The sequence below is a fragment of the Xiphophorus couchianus genome, chromosome 4 (genome assembly GCF_001444195.1).
Source record: "Xiphophorus couchianus chromosome 4, X_couchianus-1.0, whole genome shotgun sequence".
Classification (NCBI taxonomy): domain Eukaryota; kingdom Metazoa; phylum Chordata; class Actinopteri; order Cyprinodontiformes; family Poeciliidae; genus Xiphophorus; species Xiphophorus couchianus.
In genome coordinates this window covers 18,225,862-18,249,667 of record NC_040231.1, presented here as the reverse complement: position 1 = coordinate 18,249,667, position 23,806 = coordinate 18,225,862, and the positions used below count along the sequence as shown (strand labels likewise).

Sequence of the window (23,806 nt, the reverse complement as noted above, 5' to 3'; positions counted from 1 at the left end):
ACGTTAACAGAGGTCCCCAATTATTATTGAGTATAAGCACTCATTATTTTCAACAAATAAAGGCTGCAGAGTATATTTTTGCTATATTCTTTTATTTCTGAAGAGGATGTCAAAATCAAAGGGTTGCTGATATACAGATAGGCATTCTTATTGTAGTTATTAATAAGAATAACTAAAGTTATTTAGTCGTTTTCTAAAATATATAGACATAGCATCAAATTATTTCTGCTACGCAGGAGGGGCTCTGATCTGTACATTTTCGTAATATCAATTAAAATAACCCGAAACTGTCTGTTGCCAAATTTTTAGGAATCTAAAATCTCTGCTCTGCCAGTGAACTTGAAGAATGGCCTGAATAACCAATCATCACCACTTGGTGGCACTATTCACACTTTAATTGTGTGGAATCTCTTGCTCTATTTAAAGGGTTTTTTTGTTTGTTTTTTCAAATTTGAAGTAAAGCAAACAATAATTGAGATGTGAAAGAAAAACATTGTCATTCAAGAGAACTTAATGTTTTATGAACACAAAGAACTAACCCATCCATTAAAACCTCATACTTGAGAAATTAAACATCAAGCATCTACAAAAAAACAAACATGCTCTTTTTACAGACAGCAGTTTAATTGCAAAGTAAAAACATTTTAATTGGTGAATTAAAAAAACTTAGTCTGGACAGAAATAAACTTATCCGGTTGTTACAGAAACAGAAGGACTTCACTATTCAGCACAGAATAATACTGCAATTAAAAAAGAAAAAGAAAAAGGGGATGACAAAAATTATCTACTTTCTTAGGAATAAAATACCATTAAGAACAAATAAATATTCAGTCGGAGGTTGGTAATGGGACTCTGTAGAAAACGTCACTGTAATAGCAATCAAAATGTACCTGCGTTATTTATTAATTTTTTTGGGAGAATCGGCATTTGCGAGAAATATGAAGTTAGAAGTTTTTGACTACATAGGAAAAAGGGATAGGATTGCATTAATCATAATTTATTGATTTCCCTCACCAAATGCATAAGTTCCATTTTCAAAGTCAATAGTGTTTTTAAGCATACAAATACAGACCTCTTAATAGCTCTAATAAACCCCCTCTCATTAATATTTACTTTGAATAAGTTAAAGATAACAGAAGAGTATCAATCCCTGGAAATCTTCTCAGGAAATGAAACATTAAGCTTGAGCATGTTTGGGAAAAAAGCAAAGTCCTTCTTTAGGCTGCTTATATTAAAATAGAGGTTAAAAAGGGAAAAGTGTGGCAGAGAATCCAGGCACAATTTTAGTTAGAACATCCATTTTCACCTCAAAAGATTAAGCATTAAAAAATAAAATCAAAACAGAACAGTGTCACATTATTGCTGTGGTGGTACAGACAATTGAGATAAAAAAAGACACAAAAATGTTCAAATAAATATTAATAGAATTAAAGACTTGACCGTTTGGAAGGTGTTATTCAGCTAGACATAGCCAACCATTGCTCTGGTGACTTTAAAGGCGGATGTTCACTACAGTTTCAATAAGATACTAATGGCACTGCTGCAGACAGAATAACAACCTGTGCACAGCAGCAAGACCATGAAAGGATCCTACCAATAGCACCTGTACTTGTCTGGAAAGAATAAAAAATAAGCAGTGCCTTAAATAAAAACAAATAAATCTAATTTCTTATTTACAAACTGTGCCAGAATCAGCAACATGAGTCACAGAAAATAATTCTGCACAGAAGTAGTTTACATGTTGCTTAGCATGAGCAAAAAAAAAAAGAAAAAGAAATCCACCACAGCATGCATTTTGTGGTCAGTGCTTGTTATGACTTCTCCACGAACGGCACGCCAGCAGCTGTGCACGAGACTGACGCAAAAGCAGTTACAGTGCGACGGCTGAGGTCCTGAGCCGACCAAAGGGAACCGTAGGGTCAGTCGGCGAAGAAGATGCTGAGGTGTTTGAAGAGTTTTACTCGAGTTTCTGCTGCAGCTTTTTCTGGAAGCAGACGGGCAAGATGGAGAGAACGGCGAGGATGCCGAGCACGGCCAGGGAGTTCCAGGACACGGCCTCGCCGGCTGTGGTGAGCTTGTACAGCGTTGTTCCAGCATTGATCGCTACGAAGGACGGCGGCGCCACTCCTGTCAGTCGGGGTAAACACAAGCGAGTGAGGAACAACCAATCTCACCAAAAGGAAAATGAAATAGAAAGCACAAAGGATGTTACCGAGGAAGGTTCCGACAAAGAACACCCCCAAAGGCACGTTGATGACCGGAGAGGTGATGTTAATGAACCAGTTTGGAAGAAAGGGGGTTATCCTCAGGAAGATGATGTAATTGATTAAATGATCTCTATGTTTGTCAACCTGCCAACAAGTAAAGAAAAAAGAAGAAACTTAGTCCTACCTCGGTAAAACATTACCAGAAAAATTTAACTTTTCAAAACATTCATAGTACAATCAACATAAAGGAAAAAAACGCAACAGCTTCACTATATTTGTCTAGAGCTATGACTGCGTGATTCATAGACTAGTCATTAATTCAAAAAATTACAAAAATGTAATTTCAGTTTAACTTTGTTTTTTTTAACTTTGTTTCTATGTCTTCAGAATTCCGCTAAAAGCACAAGTTAATGTTATTATGAATTATTACCTGCTGGGACCATTTTTGTGCTTTCTCTGTGAGGTATTTGTAGACCACCGGTCGGCCCACCAGATATGACAACATATAGCAGAAGGAAGCTCCAAGTCCAGAACACTGCCAGAAGAATAGCAGTTACATACGTATGTCGTCATGTGAAAAATGACGACATATTAAAACATCAAAGGGAAAGAGGAGTTAAAAATAATAAACTGAAAAACAACCTTAAATGAACAAATAAACAGCAGATTAGAATAATGTCTATCTCCAACCAGCAGCTGTATACTTAGCATACTTAACATCAAGCAGCAGTTGTGCAGTTATTTAGAAACCACACCAAGACGTTCCAAAGATGACGCTGAGGGTTTTGGGTTTTCACGCTCTAACCACAACCCTTGCTACTATGAACACATTTATGAATAATATTTTGCAAAACAGTTTTCACACAGATTGTTAGAATATAGAAAACTGAAAGTGTTGCAAGACGGGCAGAGAAAACAATAAAACCAGTAGTAGCACATTCATGTGCTGAACTAAGTCAGAAACGTTGTAATAATAATGATAATAATAATAATAATTGAATAAATTTAAGGAACTCTATATAGCAGCAACAAAGTTTAATCTTACTAGTTATATAATTGAAATTTAAACCATGTTAATAAGTCTTTCTGAAAAAGTATTTTGCTTGGCAAAAAAACTGCATGATCCGATGGATTTTTATGTTCAATTAATACTTTGTAGAAATACAATAAAGTAATTAAAAAAACCATTGCTCATCCTGGATGTGTATATTCTTGCATAGATGTATTTGTTACTATGCAGGGCTTGTTTCAAATTCATTTTCCACAGCTTTTCTACTCACCAAGCAGACTAAGAAAAGAGCCAAAGGGAAAGGGTAAAGGTAGCCAGACAGGATGCTGAGGAAGATTGATCCAGGGATAGCAAACGTCTGGAGGCTGACTCAAGTGTTAAGGTGAACTCCTCTACAAACACATTGAAACACTTTCTATACAGTGAAAAGCAATAGTAGGGGGAACAAAAATCAGAGAACAGCCATGCCTAACAATATTACACCAAGTTCAAAACAAAATTGAATCAAAATTAATGATTAAATGCCAAAAAAACAAACCAAAATTCATTAATCAAAAAGGGATTTTTTTTTCTATTTAAGGATACAAAATATATGTTGCAAAATATGCCACCAACACCTGGGTGTAGTAGGTGTCCTTATATTTGGACAACACTGTTCCTAAAGCTTTGGCATCATCCATGTCTTTAGGGATCTTGATTTTTTCCATTTCATCACTGTATAAAAAAAAGACAATTGCAATTCAGAATAAAACAAGCATAAAATTCTAATCATGTATTCTCAGATAGACAGCAGAGTCCTTCCTTTAGCACTGCTACTCCTCTAAACATGACATGTTTTAAACACTCGATAGTTTTGAGGTAAAAGTAAAAGGTGAGGAAGTATGACTAAAGTATGATGCAGCTATATGTTACAGAGAGAAAAGTGTGTATGTACCTGTATGTGACTTTTACCCAAAATAATAATAGTATGTATTTATAATGAGATTTTTAATCGATGCATATGTTTAGAACCACCTAGTGATGTGATAAGTAACTGCATGCAACGGGTCCTTCAGGCACTTTCGCGGCTTCCCCCACCAGAATTCTGAGGAATGCTAGTGAAGGTAGGTGCGAGTGAAGCAGCTCTTCACTACGTTTTTTTTTTTTTTTACTGAGGGTCATATTTTTCTAGTTCAACAATTAACAAAATACTGTAAGAACTTTTAACATCTACAAATGTAATTTGTAAAGTTGTAAAGTGGTTGGGCTGGAAAAATATGACCCTATAAGTTGGTGTTTGTGGCTGACCACTCAGTCACGACACTAACTGTGTCTTTTATTTTTCAGCTGTGGGGCCACTTGCATGCTGTCAGAAGTCACATTGTGAAGAGCGTTTCATTCTGTGTCACACTAGATGGGTTCAAAGTATAAATTAATCAATATATTTTTTTTAAAAAGATGTGTTTTGTGAATATTGTAACTGTTAACTTCTATGGCAGTTGTCTGTTATTTTACTGTTTTGTGTTGTTGGATATTATTTTTGAAATAAGAATGTTTTGTTTTATTTTTGAGAAATTGTCAACTGTTTTAAAAATTATACAATCACATCAAAAAAAAAAAAAGAAAAGAAAAATAAAGAATTCTGAGGAATGCTGGTGGGGCCACTAGCATGCAGTCAGAAGTCACATTGTGAAATGTGTTTCATTCTGTGTCATTCTAGAAGATGACAAACAACCAAGCAAGGAGGGTTACATATAGTTTTTAATTTACCTGTAATAAGTCATCAGTTCTATTGCTCATGTTTGACAGATGTTCTGCTGTTGGAGTCCATTTCTTGCTTTTATCATAAACATTTCTCTCCTTCAGTTTAAATACTAATATAAAGCCTTTATCTACGTTTAACAAAAGAGCTGACAAGTTCATTTCAACTTTAAGTTTTGCTTACTGTTTCCCCAGTTTTCGATTTGTTGTCTCCAGAGGCAACTTCTGCCAGGTATCTGTAGTAGTCTCCCTTCATCTTTAGGTAGAAGACTTTGCTCTCTGGGTTTGATCATGTTATTAGTAAAATTTCATATTTAAATCTGAAGCTCTCTTAAAACTCATTTACAAAATCCGCAGTGGTCAGGAAAAAAAGGACTGAGAATTTCAATCAAAAGATTATTTCTGAGGCTTGCTCTCAGTGAAAGCAAGCCTCTCAACTAGAATAAACTGATTGTATTCAACAGTAAAGTATTAAAGCAACAGAGTATTATTATTAATAATAGTGACTCACACTAAAAGGTACAACGTTTGATGCTGCCACCCCCACACATAACCCGTTTAAAATTTGCTAAACCAAACAGCAACTTACTCTTGAAGTTCTGGGAAGTTCCTGTAGACCAAGTACATGACTGAGGCAGAGCAGGCAAATATTGATGCCAGAATTAGCAGAGACATGCGTGTTGAGCCTCCTATACTTTGTTGAGCCTCTGTGAGAAAAGAAAATGATAGTTATTGTAAAAAACAGATAATCCTGCTCCTCGGGAGTTTTGAGTCATTTGTTTATGTCTTTTGGATCACTGTTTGAGGCCCCTAAGGAAACTCTGGTTTTCATGTGGGACAGACTCCTGCTGCTGGTGTCACAGCTCATTTAATCGAGCTTCAGGAAAGATACAACAATTTAATGACTTTCTCAAGATGGCATGTTATTTTGAAAACCTTTTAGCATTCTTCTGTTTAATCAAACTCATAAAAAATGTATGATGGCTAGAATCAGGTGGAAAAATTTACAGATGTTAACAGATGTGTAAAAGACATGAATTCATGGCAGTGGGAGTATCATGACCTGACAGGCAGTGCAACTCTGGCACCTGTTGCAATTTTAATACTGCTTAGCCTTAGACCATGAAAACTTGATATAATGTACAGGTATAAATTAAATGACCTATAATTTACATATTCACTCAATTCACGTAAACAAATATGTTTTCGGCCACAGCATTCCAGCAATGTCTAAAATTGTAACCAAGAATCAGAGAACTAACACGAGTGATAAATATACAGTACAGACCAAAAGTTTGGATACACCTTCTAATTCAATGGGTTTTCTTTATTTTCATGACTGTTTATAAGGCAAGAAATCCCACTTATTAACCTGACAGGGCACACCTATGAAGTGAAAACCATTTCAGGTGACTACCTCTTGAAGCTCATCAAGAAAATGCAGAGTGTGTGCAAAGCAGTAATCACAGCAAAAGGTTGCTACTTTAAAGAAACTAGAATATAAGGGGTATTTTCAGTTGTTTTACACGTTTTTGTTTAGTGCATATTTCCACATGTGTTATTCATAGTTTTGATGCCTTCAGTGGAAATCTACAATGTCAATAGTCATGAAAATAAAGGAAACTCATTGAATTAAAAGGTGTGTCCAAACTTTTGGTCTGTACTGTAGTTCCTTTGATTAATTTCCGGTTTGTTTTCATGACAAATGTCTGTAGATTTCCTAGGACTAAATTAAGAGTTAACTGCCCCTAAGGATCAACGATGGTGCGACGAATATCGTAAACTATTTATCTAATCATAGGAGGTAAAACTTTATTATGTCGTGTGATTTTAATGTTACAGTTACAGCTGCCCCGGGTTGCTATTTTAAAAAGACAGAAGTATGTTTCGCTGTTTAACTGTTACTATATTTGACGGTATCATGCTAACCATCGAAGTCATCGCTCCAGGGTAATTTTTCACTAGCTCGCTGTGGCTAACTTTAGCTCCTGCTCTTCAATACTGACCGATGTTCGTGTAAATAAGAAGACCGAGGCCCAGTGTGTTGCCTAATTTGTATTGCCGACAGGTATTCAATCCCCCCCTTTCCTCTCAGGTCAACAGTTAGCCTCTTTAGAGAACTTACCTTTCAGAAGCTTAGAGTCTCTGTCGCCAGACTTCACTTCCGTCTGCGCCGATGAGGACAAATTGTCCGAGTCTCGTACATCTCTCCGCTTTTTGGCCATTTTTTAATTTTTTACAGTTGTTACGACGGTAGGTGCTCAGTATATGGATGGGTGAATCAGCAGCAACCCCGGCACGGTGACACCGGGTGACAGTCTGACGACACGTTAGACAGAGTGACCTTTTACCTCCACACGTCGAGCTGCAAACCCCCAACTACCAACAGTAGCGCCCCCTGCAGAAATATAGCTGAACTTACAGCATAAATAAGTTCATCATGTTTAAACGTCCTCTGAAAATCGAGAACTTTCAAAAATCAAAGGATAAAAGTTAATTACGGGGATTTAATTTGAATATTTGTGGTTAGATAGGAAGGAAAGATTCAAAATTTGTTTTCATTTTGTCCCACTTTTAGTCTATTTTACATGTTTGACAATAGATATTTGTGTATCTGAAAAGTAAAAATAACTTGTGCCTGAATCCACATACATGACTTCATGTAATTGCAATATAAATATTTTCAATGACAGTAAGAGATTGTACTAAGTATGAAAAGCAGAAGGCAATTTAATTTTACCTTACTGTGTAGGCTCTTATGTGTAGATTATTTACCACTGTGTGAATATGCCTGCTCCCACTTCCTTCATTGACAATACAGAATATTTTTATTCTATTCTTTTATATGCTATGTATTTTGGTGAGATTGTACAGCAATAATAGATACCTTTATTTTAAGGTTTTTACAAATCCTGCCATACCACAGGTTCCAAAAAATCTAGCAAGTACTCTAGGAATATATTAGAATAATGGCAAATTATGTTATTATTTAATTTGACATCTAGAAAATACTCCAAGAGTTTCCCCACATGCTTTTTCATAAACCAAAGTGACATCCAATAAAAGGTTTTAGTGATGAGAAGAAAGTCATTCAACCTAAAATACCTTGAGGTTGTTTGAAGGAAGCAGTTGAAATTCCAACAACAGAGACACAGCTTTTTATCAGAAAAATGTTTCATTGCTGCTATGGTAGATAAAGATTTTTGGAGCCACTGTTACAAAAGAACGTCTGATATTGTATGAAGAATCAACCATGACAACTCATCTTGATGGAGGTTTGTAACCCTTATTTTCTCAGAATTGCTTGGAAAATGGACCTTACTTAAATCCAGTTCCAATTTATTTGTGGGAGAATAATCCATAAAGAGAGAAATAAGACAACCAAAACAAAGAAAACAAACAAACAAAAAACACACCTCTGAAGATATAAAAAGTATGGAAATAAAGGAGAAAAACATAAAAATATTCAGTATATATTTCCTGCTAAACATGTCGGATAAGTAGCACAAGGTGACGGTATGTTATAAATTCCAATATGAAGAGATGTGTATATGACAACATGCAATTACAAAGATGTAAAGGAGAAAAAAAAAAAGGAGCAGAAAATAAGAAAAAATAAAAATTATTACAAAATGTACTAAGAAAAAACAAAATATTGTTATAAAGCTCCAATTAATGAATAATAAAATCACAAGTGCATCGTTGTTTTGTGTATAAGTAAAATACCCACCTCAGGGTCATGTTACAGTTAATTTAATGAATTGTCCTAATACAAAAATATAATAAAAATAAAATTATCTCTACGTATTTCAATGGTTGTTATGTTTTTATGAAATGACAATTATTTTTTATGTGCTGTTTAGAAATAGATAAATATTGCAGACTTTAAAATGTCTCAAATAACGTTTAGTTGTAAGCAAAAAAATATATAAGAAAACAGAATTAATAGCAGCCGGTGTCTAAACTACAACTCCCACAGTGGTGCAGCTGCAGCCGGATGTTCGTGTAGCACAAATTTGGCGCTGATCTATCCGGGTACTTCATTCACTGCTTCCTTTCGCGCCGGGTAACCGGAGAGCCGTGCGTCCATGTGCGCAGTGACTGGGAACTGACAGACCTTTGAAATATTAAAATCCGAGCCGCAAACAGAGTTTTCGCGATGGATCCCGAGTCTTTGGTCGAGGCCCTTCGGGGGACGATGGACCCCAACCTGCGGGAGGCCGCGGAGCGACAGCTGAACGAGGTAAAAAGTTGAGGTTAGCTGTTCGCGGTGATGTGAAGATTGTGGCGCGGTTCTGAACTCGGGCCTCGGCCGATCACAAACATAAAGATGCAGCCATCACGCACACCGGGCTCTGCTGCCCCTAGCTTGATATATCAAGCGCGAAATCTTTGTCGGATCGTGTACTGTGTATTACCACGGGTGTATGTATTGTCAGCTTATCACTACAAGCCCTAACTAGGAAGGTTTTTTTTTTTTTTAATGGCGATGTCAGTAACCGCTATTAGCTTCATCTGAAGCCAGCTGTGTTGCTAATGCTAAACAAGCTAACCAGTTCTGGTGAGGTGTACGGGCAATTTCTTCAGCTACGTCCTGTTTTGATACAGCTAAAACCGTGCCAGAGCCCACATAAGCTCAAACCCATACCTCTGGGTTATCTGGTAACAAGTAAAGCAGTAGGAGTTCTCGGATAATTCCTAATCTTGGGCATCAGGAGGAGGAAGAGTAGCTGTGCGGCTAATATCAGCTAGCTCCGCTACATAGCTGCCTCTTCTGCTCACGTGTCACTGTGATATGCTCGGATCTGTACACAATGTTGCTTTAGATAAGGGAAACGACACAGTTCACAATCAATCTGATGTTTATTTGACTTTCTTTAATCACGTTAGTGGCGAACAGGTCGAGGTCGCGTGTTTGCTTTCTATATCAAGCAAACACGCGGAAGCTCAGATTTAAAGTCCACCAACTTAGTTCGTTGTCTGTCCTTAGGCTTTATTTAAATGCCCTGCTGTAAACACATAGTTGTGTTTGTCTCATTACGCTGTTTAAAAAGGTTGTAGTGACGACGCACCATAACTTGGAGTAGAAGTTGAGTCTTTATCTGCCTAAATGACTTACAGATGGCAGATGATACCAACGCCCATCACAGATTGTAGTGGTTATTGAATTTTCATTATTATTAATAATGATGACTACCAGATCCTCAGCCAGTAATTACTTAATTAGGTGAAACATTCTAGAAAACACACTGGGCTTTTAAGAGTACCCACTTGGTCTTTATATAGTTTGATAATCTTTAAGTTTTTAATTATGATCAGAGCAATGGGAAGAAAACTGACTTGAAAGATGGTGACAAAAAGGAATAGTCCACAAATCCCCTGAAATGTACAGAAAACTGTTGTCATAAAATATTCCTCACATTTAATAGCTCCAGTAACAAATTAGTCTTTTAATATTAAATTTAACAGCAAAGGGGAAAATTATTAGAAACACCAGTGGATTTAAAACTTATAATGTAAACAATTGGAATGTAAAAATAGTTATATTTATGTCATAAGTATGAGGAATCCTTTTATTTTTCTGAGAAATTAAAATGCCAATGACTATGGGTTTAACAGTTTCCATATTATTTGTTTCCTCTGTGTTTTGCAAAAACATCTTGGCAATTTTGAAAGATCCCACTATAAAAAATAGAATCAGGTTCTGTTTTGGAGTTTACAAAATCATGCTTGAATCAAAATCTTAGTTCTAATTTCCCTTATTGGCTTGTTTTGCTTTAGTTTCGCAGGTGTGCCACAATACAGTTTTGTGATTTCTATCCAAAACAATAACGGAGATGATGACAAATGTTCGTGTTTTGCTCTACTTACTCAAACATCTCAAGTATATTTTTGGCTGTGCTCAGGGCAAGTTTTTTTTCTCCCTACACCCACATATGCATCGATAGTTCACTTGAATGGCAGAGTAGAGAGAATAGTGTTGTCTTCCAGCTCAGCCTATTGGGACTATGTTTAAATAAAATGTCTGCAGAGATCAGAATAAATGTATGGATTGTGATGTCCATTCCTACACTTAGACTTTTTTCATGAAACACTGCTAGTGGCAATTTTTTTTTGGTGCATTTAATTAGTGGCTCCCAAAGCTGGGGCCTAAGGTTTAAGACCTCCAGAAATCAAATCAAATGAATCATAAAAAAAATAAAAAACTGCAGGCCTTTTTGAGGGGAAGATTTGGGATTTAGTCGATTAGAGTTCAAAGACAGATAGACAAAGAGTCGCTGCAGAGAGACTGAAAGAGTTTACTGACACTTGTTGGGTTGTGTTTGTTGCAAAGAGCTTGGCATACCACTGCACTGCTCACGTACTTATTTTGTCCCATTCATGCATCAGTGCTGTTTAAAGCATAACAGCCTTTTGCTCTTATGCAGAAATGTACTTGGTGAAATAACTTTATCTTTTTTGTGCTAAAGGATGTGTAATGTTTTGGAAAGTTTCCTTTCAGCAGAGTTAGAATTTATTCAACACAAATAGTTGCTTCATTTGTTTTTACTAATTTGTTAATACTGTACAATTTAAGATACAAATTACTTTTACTTTTTTGTATATGTATGCAAAAGTCCTTCAACGCTCAGCTAACGGAGTGTATTCTGTTTTTGTTTTTAGTTGCTCAGTAACAGTTTAAGCAAGTATAACCATTCAAATGCCTTTGTTTCACATATCCCACTTGCCTTTTTTGGTACTCTCACCCAAGTCGCTTTGGAAAAATTCAAACTGCAAAGTCAGAAATGCTGGGCTGTATAACTAAAGTCTGTATTATTTTTAAGATCGCGTGTCTGACCATAATCGATTGTTTTTGAAAATACTTGCAGGCTCACACCCAGGTGAACTTCATGTCTACTCTGCTGCGTGTCACCATGTCTGATCAGCTGGATTTGCCGGTCAGGCAAGCAGGTGAGGCTTCATCTTGTTGACTGTTTTAGAGTAAACAAAAGCCAGCACTGCACGTGTTGTAAATACCCTTCAGTAACTATGTACCGCATGCCATAATTAAATTTCATACACATATTTATGAAATGATTAAGGATTAAATTGCCACAGTTTGCCTAGCAACTGTGCTTACAGCAAGTTTTTATAATTTGATCAGGGCTCTAGAACATAAGAGCTATAGTGATTAGTTATTTTGTTTTCAAATTGAATTACCTCTTTACTGAAATGTTAACTTTTGACTATAAATGTTTTTATGCAAGCATAGACCAGTGTACAAGTTTAATTGGGATCCATTAGCATTGACAAATGAGTCATGCCTGCTTTTATGAGGTTAAAGGGCATTCCTGAAGTTGTGTACAAACACATTGTTGCTAAATAGAACTTGTTTTGATTCAGTCACATGTTACTAAATGGGGAGAAGAATACATGTTTAACAGTTGTCAGGTCAAACTGGTTCATTTTTCTAATTCTCACACATTCGTAGCTCTACTTTTAAGGTAAAGCTCTAATACAGCAACGTTCATATGTAGTAAATTACCTGTGTACCAAATTACAAACAGATTAGATTTGTCCGGGAGTTTCCCCCCTTCATAAGGGTTATTATTATATTAAAACAGAGAAAGCTGACTCACATTAAACTCCTGGCTATTCCCAAGTCTTTATCTTGCTTTCATATGAAAACATCACAACATTGGTGACTACTTGAACGGGTGTTTTGTGCTATACTGGTTGGAGGTGAATAGAAGGGGGGTGTCCGATGGGGGTTTTATGCTTTGTCAGCCTTGATGGGCCGGATTAGGATCACCAGCGGTGGAGACATTTGTGTCAGCACTCTGACGTCTGCTTTCTCATCTCTGCTTTGTCAAATGCCTCTCCCCGTGTGTCATGCAGCCGCACATTGTAGAGGCGACGCGAGCTCATGTTGGTGTTACATTCAAAACCACTCAGATAGGGAAGAGTTTATTTCTACAGTTTAGACACAAAGTGAAGTAGGATCTGGTGGTTTTTGTCAGATTTATTTAATTTGGAAGTGATAAGAAGGCCTGAGCGTTGTGCTACTTCTTATTTTAGGTGTGATTTACCTAAAGAACAAAATCATCCAGCACTGGAGTGATGGAGAAGTTGCTGGCACAGAGCCACCCGTTAATAACATCCCAGAGGAAGACAGGCAGTTCATCCGAGACAACATAGTAGAGGCAATCATCCAGTCCCCTGAGCGCATCAGGTAACCACAAATCCTGCTGGCTCAGTTAAGCTAAAGGAGCTCAGATTTTTTTTATTTTTGTCATGCATCCATCTTTCCCTTCCCGTTCGCGCCTCATATTTTGTCGCTTTCTAAATTGGCTCCACCAGAGTCCAGCTGACAACATGTATTCACCACATCATCAAGCACGACTACCCTGGGAAGTGGACGAGCATCGTGGACAAGATCGGCTTCTACCTGCAGTCGGACAACAGTTTAGCCTGGCTGGGCATCCTGCTTTGCCTCTACCAACTCGTCAAAAACTACGAGTGAGTCCTGGCTCTTCATCCTGGATGTCTTCTGTTCTCTCTCTCTCACCATGTTTTGTGGCAGAATTAACACCACGTTCATGTTTGACTCAGATATAAGAAACCAGAAGAGAGGCAGCCTCTGGTGGCAGCCATGCACATCTTCATGCCCATGCTTAAGGACCGCTTCATCCAGCTGCTGCAGGACCACTCAAACGAATCTGTCCTCATTCAGAAACAGATCTTCAAAATCCTCTACGCTCTCTTTCAGGTACACATTGAATCTGAGTTTAACCACCACAAATAATGTTGACTTGAAGTCAGTTTTTCCTTTTATGATGGGACTTTTATGTTAAAGTCAGTGTGTTGTTTCCCCCTAGTATAATCTCCCACTGGAGCTCATCAACAGACAGATCCTGACAGAGTGGATGGAGATCCTGAAGACAGTTGTGGACAGAGACGTTCCCCCAGTAAGCTCAGAACACCTTTAATATAATGTTAAAAAAAATCAAGTCTACTATTTTCTTTCTTTTTTTATGTTTATTTTACATGGGGTGTCTGCATCTTTAAAAAGTCTTAAATTTGCTTACCTAAAATGAAGGTATTTAAAAAGTCTTAAATTTATTAAAAATAATGTTTAAGTCATGTGCAAACATTGCGTTCCGTGACTCACGGCGGCTGTAGCTACCACAAACTAGCTAGCTGGCTAGAGAGCTTTTTGCGTCCATAATGGATAAAGTGTAAATTTTTCACCTGTTGGCTGGGCGACATTCTTCTTCACTTCTGTCTCCAACCTGTACAATGCTGCTTTCATTGTGGGCTAAACAATACTGTCACTGCTACTATATAAAATGTTCTTTTCTACATTTCTGTCATGATAAAAGTCTTAAATTTCACTGCTAATGGACTTAAAAGGTATTGAATTGTGAATGGTGAAACCTGCAGGAGCCCTGTTTTTAAATCTTTCGTGAACACACTCTCCTGATGTGATCTATGCAGGAGACGATGCAGATCGATGAAGATGAGCGACCAGAGCTGCCTTGGTGGAAATGCAAGAAATGGGCCCTTCACATCTTGGCTCGACTGTTTGAGAGGTAAAAAACAAATCCCCACAACTGTTTGATTTAAAAGGAAATCTAAAGGAAAGCAGAATTATTCCCCAAATCTCGTCTGCAGGTACGGAAGTCCCGGTAACACAACCAAAGAGTATGCAGAGTTTGCTGAACTGTTCCTGAAGGAGTACGCAGCGGCTGCCCAGCAGGTAGAAAGTCAAACTGCAAACAGCTAAATTAAACTTTACTGTGTAAAAGCCTGGTGAAGTTAAGTCTGGGTGTTTTTTTGTGCTTGTGTGTTATAGGTGTTGCTGAAAGTCTTATACCAGTACAAGGAAAAGCAATACGTTGCTCCCAGAGTTCTCCAACAGACGCTTAACTACATCAATCAAGGAATAGCACACGCTTTGACGTGGAAAAACCTCAAACCACATATCCAGGTACTAGTGTGGCTTATTTAGGCATCCCATAAACAAGGTCTTTGCAGTGATCTAGTCTTTGTCACTGCAGTTAACTCAATTTTTTAAATTAATAATCATAACAATTTCTCCACCACACTCTCTAAGTTTTAGTGTCGTTGCATGTAGTGTTCTGTTCGATGCATGCAAATTGTGTCGTAACACTTGCTTTACTAAAGTTCTTTTGCTACAAATTCTGGCTTTTGTTGGGCTAAACCTGTGGCTGTTGCTCTTGTTTTTCAGGGCATCATTCAGGATGTGGTTTTCCCCCTCATGTGTTACACAGATTCCGACGAGGAGCTTTGGCAGGAGGATCCGTACGAGTACATCCGCATGAAGTTCGGTGAGGAATTCCCTCCACGCTCGTCATCCGAAAGCAATTGAGCACGAATGTAATGACTAACAGCTTATCTAACATGTCGTCTTCTGTTAGACGTGTTCGAGGACTTCATCTCTCCAACCACGGCCGCCCAGACGCTGCTCTTCACTGCCTGCAACAAGAGGAAAGAAGTGCGTTGAATCTAAATTTTAAGAGGCGCAGATTCTATTTCTGTCTACTTTATAATTCATATTATGAGCTAAAGAAATGATTCTGGTTGTTGCTCCTTTTAAGGTACTGCAAAAGACAATGGGCTTCTGCTACCAGATTCTCACCGATCCCAATTCGGACCCCAGGAAAAAGGACGGGGCCCTGCATATGATAGGCTCTCTGGCTGAAATCTTGCTGAAAGTAAGCGGTCCACGAAAACTTTCAAAGTTGATGTCTTCTATCTATGCCATTTAATACTCGTGTGTATTGTTATTTTTTTGTTATGCTAAATGATCCTCTCTTTGGAATCATTTGAAATGACCAACTTTATATTTTGGTTTGAAACATTAACATGAGTAAAATCATTATCTAAATTGTCCCTAAAGAGCATCTAAATTACAGTTTGAACACACAGCTTGTATCTTGAAGATTTGTATTTGGTAGAGATGCATCAATGTGCAAATTTGAGCTAATATCTGATATTAATATTGCTGTTTTGGCTGATTATTTACATAACATAGATTTTCTTGCCATTTTGACATCGAGAAAACGAACCACTTCACCTCTGCAGTAAAACTCCCCTCAATTCTGTTCTGTATCACACCATCATGAATTGCTGGTGGAAATCTGTCACTTTCTCCAGATGGCAGTTAAAAAGAAATTAGTTTGAGTGTTCCTCCTCCAGAGCGTATGGGGGGGAAAAAAAAAAAGACCCTTCCATAACACTGTCTTGTTATGTTGTGGGAGACGGCTTTGTTTGGGATTCGCTTCACAGTGAAGCGTTGTATTTTCTCCAGAATGGCGCACATGTCCGTACCGCTTTGTGTGCGAGGCACAGAAGGAAGGAAAATGACTCGGGAGAAAGGAAGCACAGCTAGCAGCCCCTTGTCAAGCAAATACTTTCACAACAAAGCCAGGGGAAGAGAGGCGCAGAGTGGGCCGGGGTCGCACGGTCGCTAATGACATCCTAGACCTTTCTTGTTGCAGCAGTCACCTTTTAGTATTTACAAAACGAGTATTCTGATGCTTTCATGTTTAGCTGTTTCACAGTAGCTTTTTTTTTTTAAAATCAAATTTTAATCAAAGATTTTATTGTACTTAATTTGTATAATTCTTTCTTGCACAGAAAAAGATCTACAAAGACCAGATGGAGTTCATGCTGCAGAATCACGTCTTCCCCCTGTTCCGTAGTGAACTAGGCTACATGAGAGCCAGAGTGAGTGTGGAGCACCGGATTACCATTTCCTCTTAATAAAGCCTCAGTGCGGCTGGACTTCCAGCTCATCATACCACATTATCCTGATATCCGTTTCTTAAAAGGCTTGCTGGGTGCTGCATTACTTCTGCGAGGTGAAGTTCAAAAGCGATCAGAACCTGCAGACCGCCCTGGAGTTGACCCGAAACTGCCTCATCAATGACAATGAGATGCCGGTGAAGGTGGAGGCCGCCATCGCTCTGCAGGTTCTCATCAGCAACCAGGAGAAAGGTGAGGCATAACAGACTTGGTTTAACTTAAATAAATAAAAAAAACGAAGAACACATTGATGTATATTTTGTTTTGTCAGCCAAAGAATACATCGCTCCCTACATTCGACCGGTGATGCAGGCTCTCCTGCACATCGTCAGGGAAACGGAGAATGATGACCTCACCAACGTCATACAAAAGATGATCTGCGAATACAGCGAGGAGGTCACTCCAATAGCCGTGGAGATGACACAGCACTTGGTAAGAGCTGATAATATAAATGACCAGAATTTTTTTTTTTTTTAAACAGTATCATTTTATTGAAGACTTGGTTCAGACAAAATATAAGCAATACAAAGAGAAACCGATCTGCTGTGTGTCTCCCTGCGATATAAATGTGCTTGCTCTTTCACAGGCAATGACGTTCAACCAGGTGATTCAGACGGGGCCTGATGAGGAGGGAGGCGATGATAAAGCGGTGACGGCCATGGGCATCCTCAACACCATCGACACGTTGCTGAGTGTGGTGGAGGATCACAAAGAGGTGAGCAGCATCAGCGCAAACCCACATGCGCGCGCACTACTGTCCTGACCGCTCCGCTTCACGCCACTTCATGATGGGAAATGGGTTCCGGTCTGCTGCAGGGTTCCTGCCAACACAGTTGCGCCACCCACCAACTCCTGGGAACAGGCTCTGCTCTCTCCATGTTCTGAATGACTCACAGGCTGAGGCAGACGCTAGAAATAGTGCCGGGGCACTTTGCCACCATGTCTGCTGATGCACTGCTGATGCTTGAAGTCAAAGCACTCCAAACAGATTGACCATCCCGTTTGAGGCTTTGATTGCATAATGGCTCCATACCTGAGAATAGGAATCCAACCTTTTTGTTGTGCATTTTTTCACATTGGATGAAGTAAATTGGTGCGATTTACGCATGTGAAGACGTCGCTGCTTCTAGTTATACTAATACCTGTCACAAGAACGGGTTTTTACTGGATAAAAAATTGTCCCAGAAATTATTGCAAAAAACAATATTTATTTTGAGACAATTTTCAGTTAATATTTTGATAATAGCTTATTAATGAAAGTTTAGTCTCACTAATAAATTTAATAAAACACAACCAAACAAAGCAATAAATAAAAAACCACACACAAACGAAACTGTAAATAAAATCAATTACAACGTCTCTGTAAAAGAAAAGAAAGTAAAGTATTTTTTAAAAAAAATTCCCTTCAAAAATATTAATCTGAATGGAAATCAAATTCATGTTGTGACAGGCTTAGTGTATAAGCCTGTCACAATCCGTTCCACCGTTTGTCCTTCCACTCAACTTTCCATTAATATCCATGTATGTTGCAGTATATGCAGCAAGCTCTTTTAGCTCTGATCAGTTTTAAAAATAATTCCACCAAAGTTGTTTAACTTTAAATTAAGGAAAATAAAACATTTTCAAAGACAATTTCAAATTTCAGAGATGATTTCAGAATTGTCTGACATTACTTTCATAGAAATGCTGCTTAGGACAAGGTTATAAGATCTTTCAATTTAAGTCTAATTGACGAAGAGGTACATGACATTTATCCATGTATCTTGTTTTTCTGGATAAAATGCTTATAGCCTCTAACTTGCATTGCTGCAGATCACCCAGCAGCTGGAGGGCATCTGTCTGCAGGTGATCGGCACGGTGCTGCAGCAGCACGTTCTAGGTAAGCACAAGTGGCTCACGTTGCACCTGCATGTCGAACTACGGAAACCTAATAGTAACCAAATGACCCTTAAACTCCTGGCTCCGTTGTTCTCAGAGTTTTACGAGGAGATCTTGTCCCTGGCTCACAGCCTGACCTGCCAGCAGGTGTCGCCACAGATGTGGCAGCTTCTTCCACTTGTGTACGAAGTCTTCCAGCAAGACGGGTTTGATTACTTTACAGGTACAGACACTGACGAAAGCTTTGAGTCTCATCGTAGAAGTGAAATATGTTCAATGTCAAATTAAGACTTCTAAATGCTGTAAACTAATTTACATAATATTTACTAGATATGATGCCTCTACTTCACAACTACGTCACAGTGGATACAGACACACTCCTCTCAGACACCAAATACCTGGAGATTATCTACAGCATGTGCAAGAAGGTAAACGTCGTTGGGAATATTACATGCAAAATATTGTTTTTATTATTATTAATTCTGCCAGAAATGTCCATATTTACCAGATCTAACAAATTCATGAATCTTCTGAAATGTTGACGCATGAAATGCTGGTTCTGGTGAATAGGATTTATCTTTTTACACAATAAAATATATTAGTTTGAAGAGATTTCAGAGTCAGGAAATACAAAGAAAATGCTGTTTAAATGTAGAAGAGATACAAATTTCTCTAAGAATTTGGAACAAAAGAGGTGAAAAATTTAACATTCACCCAAAAATTATCATCAACCTGATAAAATTTCATGCCATTCAATACTGCCAAAGGTATGCAAAAATGCAGTTGAAACCATACAATTAAATAAAAGGTTATTTTTAAGTTACCTTGATGACTGACCATAGAGATGAATCCCTCTTTGTGATTGGTGCAGGTCCTGACGGGTGATCCAGGTGAAGATCCAGAGTGCCACGCTGCCAAGATGTTGGAGGTGATCATTCTGCAGTGCAAAGGTCGCGGCATTGATCAGGTCAGGCTTTTACGTTTCACATAGATGAGCTACTAAGATGTCGGTATTACCGTTAAAAGTCTCACCGTAGATTGTTCAAACATGACTTCCTCCTTGCTGCAGGTTGTTCCCCTGTTTGTCGGCACGGCGTTGGAGCGCCTGACGCGGGAGGTGAAGACCAGCGAGCTGCGGACCATGTGCCTGCAGGTGGCCATCGCTGCTCTCTATTACAGCCCGCCCCTCCTCCTCAACACTCTGGAGAATCTCCGCTTCCCCAACAGCACTGAACCAATCACCAACCACTTCATTACCCAGTGGCTTAAAGATGTCGACTGTTTCCTCGGGTATGAGCTTAACGTTGCCATTTCCTGCTACTCTCCTTAAAGTCTGTTTGAAATGAAAACAAAGAGCCAGGAATTTTAAATGTTTACTGATGGTGTTTTTTTTTTTGTTTTGTTTGTTTGTTTTACATTTTCTGATGATATAACTTTAACTCTTCCTGTTTACCAGCCTCCATGACAGGAAGATGTGCATCCTGGGCCTCTGCGCTCTCATCGACCTCGATCACAGACCTCAGGCCATCAACCAGGTGGGCGGGCAGCTTCTTCCCGCAGCCATCCTTTTGTTCAGCGGCCTGAAGAGGGCGTACGCCTGTCGAGCGGAACACGAGAACGAAGATGACGACGAAGACGAAGACGGGGAAGAAGAGGATGAAAACGGTGCGCGTTTTCTCTGTTGCACCAGCCTTATTCAGAGTTTTGCTTCTGGGTAAATCGAGTGCATCCTAAATGGATTTTGTTTTTTAACTTTGTGTAGCGGAGCTGGGAAGCGACGAGGACGACATCGACGAGGAGGGACAGGAGTATCTGGAGATGCTGGCAAAGCACGCGGGAGAGGACGGAGACGACGAGGACTGGGAGGAGGACGACGCCGAGGAGACGGCACTCGAGGGCTACACTACATCTGTAGATGATGAGGATAATCTAGTGGACGAGTATCAGATCTTTAAAGCCATACTACAGAGTAAGAGGCCCGCCTGTCATCTGTCAGTGTTAGTAGCAGTCAGCAGCTGTGGGGCTCAACCGTCTATGACCCGTCTCTTGACGCAGATATCCAGAGCCGCGACCCCGCATGGTACCAGGCGCTAACGCAAACCCTCGACGAGGAGCAGCGCAAACAGCTTCTGGAAATCGGCACGCTCGCAGACCAGAGGCGGGCGGCACACGGTGAGCGCCACCTAAGACTAAATCAATTCCAAAACTGTGTTCAACTCCGAAAATAAAATGATTTATGCACGGCTTCTTTCTTTCGCTTTGCTTATTTTCTTTATTTATTGCATTTATATTAATGGGAAAACAAAGATAAGAAGGAGGTTAAATGATGCTATTTAAACACAAAAAAGTGATCAGAATTGTCACCACTCAAATCTAATGCATTCCAATGCACTCTGTAAAGGTATGGAATTTATTTTAAAGGCTGGGTATAAATATGAGGCTTTTGAGTGTATACACTTCATTGGTTGTTTATAGAAAAGAAAAAAATCAGAAAGTGTTAAAGTTTTTTTTCATTTTCTGGAGTTTATCTTGAGATTTAAGTTGTTTTTTTTTTTTGTCTTCAAAAAGTTTTTGCGGCGCTAGTGGCTCGTATTTTTTCAACAGTAGGCAGACAGGAAGGAGGGTGAAGGGAAGATATGCGGCAAAGGTCGTCGGGACCGGGAGTCGAACCTGCGACGTCCGCGTCGAGGACTAAGGCCTTCAAACGTGGGGCATGCTAACCCCCTGCACCACCACAGCACACACCTGAGATTTAAGATTTTATCAAAGTGGTCAGAAATAGCAGTACTCTCACTCCAAAAAAGGGCAATTTTACCAATTTTTGGACTTTAGACCATATCAGCTTTTTTTCCTATGTAAGGAAAAATAAAGGCATAACAGATAACAAACCAATCTATTTTACATTTTCCTGCAGCAGACATTAGAGCTGAATAGATGTAGAAATGGAACAATATTACACACCTGAATCATGCCTTTTTTTCAACATTTATGGGAATGACAAAGTCTGACATTTTAAAATTGGTTGAAACCTTTAAGTTTTATTATAAACATGTCAAATTGCAAATCTGTATATATTATAAACGGAAATTTTAGTCTGTGTCCCTGTTAAAACATAACACTGTGTGTTATGTCTTAAGCTTTTCATGGTGTTTTTTAAAAGCAAGTACAAAACATATTCAGAGGTGGTGAAAGGGGGCAGTAGAGAGCACTGGAAAACTAAATGACTTAACTGCAGAGTAGTAAAGGAAATACTTCTGCTCCTACAGAAATTACTTAATTTTTTCACATGGGAAAATGAGAGATTTTAAAGAAAGAAAACTAAAACTGGAACATTTCTTCTATTTTCAAATCCCTGTTGCTTTCCATCTTCTTCCAGAGTCCAAAATGATCGAGAAACACGGCGGCTACAAGTTCACAGCGCCGGTGGTGCCATCTACTTTCAACTTTGGGGGCACAGCTCCAGGAATGAATTGAGTCGTCTATTCTACTTTTTTTTTATTACTCTGTGACTGATTGTAGTGAAGTGAAAAAAAAAAAAAGCTTGTGTTGTTCCCTTAAATAGTGGTTCCAGAACTGGTTCTTCTGAGTCATTCTTCAATCTGTCAAATGGGAAATAGCACCAGAAGATGTGGGGGGGAAAGCAACTAAAATGCAACCGATGGCTCAGGAAACCAAACCAAGAACTTGAGCACGATGCAAGAGAAGAAGCTCTGAACAACGCTGTCCGCTGGAGCCCCTGAGACAGCAGCTCCTTTGTATTTTCTTCCCACTGAAACAAATAAAGGGGGAGGGGAGTGGATTATCTGCTAGAATTGATAATGGGACTAAATATTTCATTATCGCTGTGGCCAAGGGGCCACGATAAGATTATACCTCTGGTAGTGGTGAAATCTGCGAATCTTTCGGCATAAACAAACACGTTTATGTACATACAAGCCAAGGTTATTGATTTTTTCAAGTAGCCTTGAAAAACGACCGGAGGCTTTTGTAAGGTATCAACAGCTGTATTCATATGTAGCATATTGGATAATTCATAGCACTATGTGATGCCTGATCTCTGTAAATTAATGACTAGCACTTTCATATTGTTCAGGTCTTCTAGCCTTCTGTATCAGACTGCAATTTTTTTTTTTTTTTTAAATTCAAGACTATTTAAGAATGGGAGAATACAGGCTGTAACTTTGTTACTTTGCAGGTGTTAACAGCTGATTAACAAATGCATCTGGTTGGAGGGAATCAGTTGCACACAATTTCAGGACGAGAGGATGCTTTTGGTGTTCAGTATGGCTAATAGGACAAGTGTTTGTCAGTACTGGATGTGCCGTTGGATACATCGTTGAAGCATGTACAATTCAACTTATCGTGAAGGTCTCAAGCTTTTGGTTGGTGTATGGATGAACCATCTATATATACAACATATTAAAAAAGAAGCTAAGGGAATCATGTTTGACTGTTTTATTTTTGTCATATTTAACCAACATGCAGTCCTGTGTATCGTTCACATGCTGCAGGTGGTCGGGTTTTATTTTCTGACGAGATCATCAAAGAAATGTTTCTGTGGAGGCCGCAGGTGGATCAGTGGTAGAGCAAATGCACCACATACAAACACTGCAGCTCTCGGCGCAGCTGACCCAGGTTCAGTTCCCAGTCCTGGACCGTTTGCTGCATGTACTCTTCTCACTCTGCCCCTTTCCCTGTCAAGCTACTGATGAATAAAGGCCACTAGTGCCAAAATAAACTTAAAATGTTTTTATTAGTATGTAAAAAATATTGATTGGGTTTTGTGTATTTTTTATGGTTTAAGTTTTGAAGAATGTAACTCAAGAAAAGTAAATAATATATATATTTTGGGAGAAACAGTGAGTATGATAGGTTTGAGTTCATTTTGATTATGGTTTGCAACTAATGAAAGCCCTATGTTAAATTGTAACTGGGAGGTTATTAACTTTTGTTTTAGATCAGAGGTCTTAATAAATGCAGCACTAATGGAGTGAAGGAGTCACTGTTAGAACTTTACTCAGCTAAGGATAAAGGAGGCTACATAGAATAAAAACCTGGTGTTGTTTACCGGACTTCACAGTTTTAATAAGGATTTCAATTAAGCATGAAAAGGGAATCAAGTCTTGCTAAGCAACATCAAACAGGACATCAACATAAAACA

General features: G+C 38.7%; 2 protein-coding genes across 2 annotated transcripts; one reads left to right on the top strand and one right to left on the bottom strand.

Annotated features, from left to right (window-relative positions):
* Positions 1-499: 499 nt before the first annotated feature.
* On the bottom strand, positions 500-7,318 carry tmem41b (transmembrane protein 41B). Its single transcript, XM_028015726.1, has 7 exons — positions 7,082-7,318; positions 5,546-5,663; positions 3,802-3,930; positions 3,488-3,581; positions 2,638-2,742; positions 2,213-2,351; positions 500-2,127 (listed from the first exon to the last, which is right to left on the bottom strand). Exons 1-7 carry the CDS (start codon positions 7,179-7,181, stop codon positions 1,958-1,960), a joined length of 855 nt encoding a protein of 284 aa, XP_027871527.1. The 5' UTR covers positions 7,182-7,318; the 3' UTR covers positions 500-1,957.
* Positions 7,319-8,992: 1,674 nt separating this feature from the next.
* On the top strand, positions 8,993-23,088 carry ipo7 (importin 7). The gene is made up of 25 exons (XM_028014689.1): positions 8,993-9,199; positions 11,826-11,907; positions 13,015-13,168; positions 13,297-13,455; positions 13,549-13,705; positions 13,815-13,904; positions 14,434-14,528; positions 14,611-14,695; positions 14,792-14,926; positions 15,188-15,287; positions 15,378-15,454; positions 15,558-15,674; positions 16,600-16,689; positions 16,794-16,959; positions 17,039-17,199; positions 17,354-17,482; positions 18,580-18,646; positions 18,743-18,868; positions 18,976-19,073; positions 19,517-19,612; positions 19,715-19,935; positions 20,102-20,310; positions 20,408-20,614; positions 20,701-20,817; positions 22,022-23,088. Exons 1-25 carry the CDS (start codon positions 9,116-9,118, stop codon positions 22,117-22,119), a joined length of 3,120 nt encoding a protein of 1,039 aa, XP_027870490.1. The 5' UTR covers positions 8,993-9,115; the 3' UTR covers positions 22,120-23,088.
* The last annotated feature ends 718 nt before the right edge of the window (positions 23,089-23,806 follow it).

Bases quoted from the DNA above. Each gene is read 5' to 3' on its own strand.
- tmem41b (XM_028015726.1), bottom strand. From the start codon at position 7,181: ATGGCCAAAAAGCGGAGAGATGTACGAGACTCGGACAATTTGTCCTCA. The intron at 5,664-7,081 runs GTAAGTTCTCTA...CTTTTCTCACAG, and splicing joins AGACTCTAAGCTTCTGAAAG to AGGCTCAACAAAGTATAGGA. The intron at 2,352-2,637 runs GTAATAATTCAT...ACTTGTTGGCAG, and splicing joins CACAAAAATGGTCCCAGCAG to GTTGACAAACATAGAGATCA.
- ipo7 (XM_028014689.1), top strand. From the start codon at position 9,116: ATGGATCCCGAGTCTTTGGTCGAGGCCCTTCGGGGGACGATGGACCCC. The intron at 19,074-19,516 runs GTAAACGTCGTT...TGATTGGTGCAG, and splicing joins TCTACAGCATGTGCAAGAAG to GTCCTGACGGGTGATCCAGG. The intron at 20,818-22,021 runs GTGAGCGCCACC...ATCTTCTTCCAG, and splicing joins CCAGAGGCGGGCGGCACACG to AGTCCAAAATGATCGAGAAA.